The sequence below is a fragment of the Octopus bimaculoides genome, chromosome 25 (assembly GCF_001194135.2).
Source record: "Octopus bimaculoides isolate UCB-OBI-ISO-001 chromosome 25, ASM119413v2, whole genome shotgun sequence".
Taxonomy (NCBI): domain Eukaryota; kingdom Metazoa; phylum Mollusca; class Cephalopoda; order Octopoda; family Octopodidae; genus Octopus; species Octopus bimaculoides.
The window spans coordinates 12990277-12995826 of NC_069005.1; the positions used below are offsets into that span (position 1 = coordinate 12990277).

Below are 5550 nucleotides of genomic sequence, written 5' to 3' on the forward strand. Positions count from 1 at the left end.
GGGTGGCACATAAAAGACACCATTTCGAGCGTGGCCGTTTTCGTGCGGGTGACACGTAAAAGCACCCACTACACTCTCTGAGTGGTTGGCGTTAGGAAGGGCATCCAGCTGTAGAAACTCTGCCAAATCAGACTGGAGCCTGGTGTTGCCATCCGGTTTCACCAGTCCTCAGTCAAATCGTCCAACCCATGCTAGCATGGAAAGCGGACGTTAAACGATGATGATGATGATGATGATATATATATATATATATATATATATATACGATGGACTTCTTTCAGTTTCCATCTACCAAATCTACTCACATGGCTTCAAGGCTTTGGTTGGCTTGAAGTTGTAATAGAAGACACTTGTCCAAGGTACCACACAGTGGGACTGAACCACATGATTAGGAAGCAAGCTTCTTATCGCACAGTCATGCCTGATATATTATTGTTCACCAATAAAATAAAGCATAAAATAAAGAAAATAAAGAGAAACAAAAAAGTAACTGATGAATATGAGTTGAACCCTTTACTTACCCATTCCCCACATGCAGCCATCATCTGGGCTGATGATTTCATGAGGGTTTCCTATTAAATTATCTTGTCGAAGGAGATCAGCTTCTTTCTTCTGTTTTTCCCTTTGTAACTTCAGTTCTGTTACACTCAGTTCAGCCTCTTCTTCTCGATCATCTTCAGGACCCTTTAAGAGAAACATTTATTTAAAGCAAGAGTCATCCATAAGTAGAGTGGGTGGCAGCCCACATAAAGGCCACTGAAGTATTATCTGTTGGTTCTGGGTCTGCCCCAAAGATTTTTTCTAATTTAACATAGCCATAGTTGTGTGGTTACAAAGTTTAGTTCCCAAACACAGGGTTTCACCTTCAATTCCATTACATAGCACCTTGGGCAGGTGATTTCTATTATAACCCTCAGGCCAACCCAAAGCCTTGCAATTGGATTTCGTAGATAAGAAACTGAGAGAAGCTAGTTGTCTATGTATATATCATTGGGTGTAGGTAATGGAGTAGGTAAATATGTACTACATATGTTTCCAAGGATGGCCAACTGGCGGTTATGTAACTTTAGAGTAGAAAGGGCATCTAGCATCTAGTGGTTGGCATTCAGAAGGACGGTGGAGCTTGGTGCAGACCTCCAGCTTACCAGCTGCTGTCAAAACGTCCAACCCATGCCAGTATGGAAGACAGACATTAAATGATGACGATGATGAGGAGGAGGCAATTCTCTTATATCATAATTTCATAAAATTTTAACTTATTGTAAAAATAAAGTCATTATATATGCATAAGACATAAGTATCTAATATATTGAATTTCTTTCAGACTTCAATTACAAATCAATCATAAATGTACCTATTAATCAAGTTTCCTCACAAACACACACACAGCAAATGTGTGTTCACTTGTGTCTGCCTGCTTGTATACACACTTATATTGGTTTTGTTACATTCCAAAACAAACTTTCAGATTTAAAGAAAACTATTACCATTTTACTACTAAGTTCCTGGCAAATGAACATCTCTGTAGCGTTCAGTGGTTTCACTTGCTGAATCATAAAACGAAAGATCACCTCAACCATGTAAGTTTGTCTATCACATCTCACACTGATTTCTTTTTTTCTTTTTATTAAATGTGCACTTTAAGGATTTTTTTGATAAAGGAAAGGAAGTTAACCAGAAGTAATGACCACAAACTAGTGAACTCTGACAATTTCATGTAAACAATCTATGGTGAATCCACAGGAACAACAACACAGATTCTTGTCCGTTCTTTCTGTAAAGCTCAGTAGTCATGCAGGATTATTGCCTTGCTAGTATGTAACAATGTTGGCTATCATGCATCGCCATACAAGCGGCAAACTGCCTTCTCTGGAATGTTCATTGTTGCATATATGTTGGAATGGTGTACCTCAGCTGCTGTTTCTAGTTCTCCAGATATTACTAGAAGGTAATGTACATACAAGTGCCTGTGTATACAACACAATGAGAAAGTTCTGTTAATAATATTACAAGATTTCGTTAGTTCTTTTTATGAAATTATGGAATTTCTGGTCAATATACTTTCATTTTTGAAACTACAAAAGTACAAGTTAACCGTTTTCTATTTATCTTTCTTTTATAACCTATCAACTATAATGTAAACAATATCTCAATGTTACGAGATGGGTGCTAAAAAGTTCCTGACTTTGGGTAAAAGAAAATACAGGAGGATCAGTTGGTTATGATTTTATTCAACATATTTTCCACACACTTACTGCAGCAGTCCAGTTTTTCTAAGCCCTGTAAAAGAACTGGGACAGTTGGGCCTCCAGCCAAGCCTTTCGAAACATCCTTAAAGCCAGGAACTTTTCAGCACACCTTCGTAAATATTCGTCTGTCCCAGGGGTTCTCGATAATTTTTTTTACCTATGGGCCCTTTTAATGCCTACTTTACTCGGGAAGGAACACTCTCATAGCGTTTCGATGTCTAAAACTCTTATATTTTTATGAATTGTATGAAAATATGTTTAAATGTTACGTACTGAAGAAATATAACAAGTTTACTGCACATAAATTTTAACAACAAAATCTTACATGGTTCCCCCAAGGGGCATATGGGCCCCGGTTGAGAAACAGTATCCCATGCTCGCGTGAAAGTAAAACAGTCATAAAACGAGGGAATGAACGAAAACAAACCTGGAGGATGAACAATCGACTGCTGCCGCCAAATTTGATTACATGACCAACACGGATTCGATGATAAACCTTGGGACGAACTTGTATCTTATTAATCCAAGTTCCATGTGTACTATCAAGGTCGTATAGATACCAACCCTGCTGATACCGGTCGCATGTGGTGCCACAATGTTGTATACAGGCGTGATATCGCGAGAGAGACGGATGCTCTAAAGTAACATCACAAGTCGGCAAACGACCGAATATAAAGAAGGGTTTCTCTGTCAAATTTACTTTGTCGATAATGCTGCCGTTCCTTAATACATCGAACGAATATGGTTTCGTAGCCATTCCACTCCAATAAGGTTCTTTATAAGGGATCGAGGCTGTTAGGTTTGTTGGTTTTGACGAAGGTGAGTCAACATCAGGTTCATCACATTCGAGTTCTTCGGAAGAGATCGTTGGTATATTTTGTTCATCGTTGCTTTTAACGATTTCTAAGGGTTTTTTGAAATCAATTTCTTCTTTGTCGTTCATATCTGCTCTGTCTGTATCAGCAGGTTTCTTTTCTTCGTCAGAAGAATCCATTTTTACTTCGTCTGTTATTGTTTTGGTGGACGTATCATCCATTTTGAATATCTTCAACCGCTTACGGGTATGAAAATATACCGCTTATGTTATTAAAGATATATTTTTCATATAACTATTTTAGAAAGTAGAATTCTAAATAATATCTTGGCTTTCAAAATATTGTTGTAATATATATAAATATGCAAATTAAATAAATAAATAAGTATAAAATAATTCCCTTGATTTTCACATGGAAATTAAGTCAGCGAGGTTGTTGAATGAAAAAACTATTTCCTTTAAGATATATATACAACAATAGCTAATGATAACAAATACTCTTTTCAACCATTTTTATCCTTAATACATATATTTGTGTCGTTCAAAGAATTTGTGTAGAAATATTTCAATAGTTATTCTGCTAATTTAATATTGAAAACGCAAATGTTTTATAACTTAATGAGAAAGGGAAAAGCAGTGTCCTGACTGCTGCAGTTGGACACAACACATCAGATATGCTTTGTATGGAGAATGTTAATAGATGATTTATTGATAAGATAACGAAATTATTATCAAATCGGAAAACTGTCTCAAAGAGTCACTTCTAAAAAAAAAAAAAATTAGATAAATAAGGGAGACAACTTCTGAAAAGGTTATGGCAGTTTTGTCCCATGGAAATAGGAATTATTTTGTTTTTGTTTATTCTATTCAGTTAGGTAGGTAGCTAGCTAGGTAGGTAGGTAGGTAGGTAGGTAGGCAGGTAGGTAGGTAGGTAGGCAGGCAGACAGGCAGGCAGGTACGTAGGTAGGCAGACAGACAGATGTGCGCGTGTCCCTTCACCGCTTGAAACCGGTGTCGATTTGTTTGCTTCCCTCTAACTTAGCGGTGCGTCAATAAAGAAAACCGATAGAATAAGTACAAACTTTAAAAAAATAAGCATTGAGGTCGAATTGTTCGACTGAAATTCTTCAAGGTAGTGCCCCAGCATGGCCGCAAGTCTCATGACTGAAACAAGTAGAAAAAATGAAAGAGAAATGTCAGTTCACATGTCTATGTTCACATGTCTATGTCGCTGACCATTAGTTATTTCTCTCAGCAGCTCATTTTGATCATTTCAGATCGGGCGGTGGGGAATGTCGGGTTAGTGGTTCACAAGCATTTTATTATTTTTTTTTAACCTATGGACTTTTTAGATTCCTGTTTTACTCGGGTGGGACCTTCCCAGCCATTTGACGTAGGAATTGTATACTCCTTTACTTGTTTCAGTCATTTGACTGCGGCCATGCTAGAGCACCGCCTTTAGTCGAGCAATTCGACCCCTGGACTTATCCCTTGTAAGCCTAGTACTTATTCTATCGGTCACTTTTACCGAACCGCTAAGTGACGGGGACGTAAACACACCAACATCAGCTGTCAAGCGATGCTAGGGGGACAAACACAGACACAAACACACACACACACACACACACAGAGTTTCCGTCTAACAAATCTACTTACAAGGCTTTGGTCGGTCCGAGGTTATAGTAGAAGACACTTGTCCAAGATGCCACGTAGTGGGACTGAACCCGGAACCATGTGGCTGGTTAGCAAACTACTTACGACACAGCCATTCCTGCGCCTATGAAAATAATGAAAATAATTATTAAAATATTTTATATATTCTAGAAGTATAACCGAATTTTAACACGGGAATTTTAACAATAAAATCCTATATGGACCCTGGTTGAGAACCACTACTGTAGGGGTCAGTTATATAGGGAGTAGATTATACTCTGGGGCAATGTTTCTCAGCCATATTCTACCTATGGACACTTTTTATTCCTATTTTATTCGGATGAACCCTCCCCGCCATTCGATGTTTAAAAAATCCTATTTTATTTTGATAATTAAATATTATTAGAATTATTAAAGTATCTCGTCTATTTTAGAAGTATAAGTTATCTATTACTCTTTACTCTTTTACTTGTTTCAGTCATTTGACTGCAGCCATGCTGGAGCACTGTCTTTAGTCAAATCAAATCGACCCCAGAACTTATTCTTTGGAAGCGTAGTACTTATTCTATCGGTCTATTTTGCCGAACCGTTAAGTGACGGAGACATAAACACACCAGCATCGATTGTCAAGCAATGCTAGGGGGATAAACACAGACACACAAACACACAGAGACACACACACACATATATACATACATACGACTGGCTTCTTTCAGTTTCCGTCTGCCAAATCCACTCACAAGGCTTTGATCGGCCCGAGGCTATAGCAGAAGACACTTGCCCAAGATGCCACGCAGTGGGACTGAACCCGGAACCATATGGTTGGTAAGCAAG

General features: G+C 38.1%; 1 protein-coding gene across 1 annotated transcript in view; it reads right to left on the reverse strand.

The window, feature by feature from the left end:
• The window catches only part of LOC106876109 (kanadaptin), a 26172-nt gene extending 22850 nt beyond the window's left edge, over positions 1–3322 (reverse strand). Inside the window, exons 1-2 of the mRNA XM_014924518.2 lie at positions 2677–3322; positions 522–684 (exon numbers count right to left, since the gene is read on the reverse strand). Coding sequence (XP_014780004.1) covers positions 522–684; positions 2677–3285 — 772 coding nt within the window. The 5' untranslated portion in view covers positions 3286–3322. The remainder of the gene's footprint in view (positions 1–521; positions 685–2676) is intronic.
• Positions 3323–5550: the final 2228 nt, after the last annotated feature.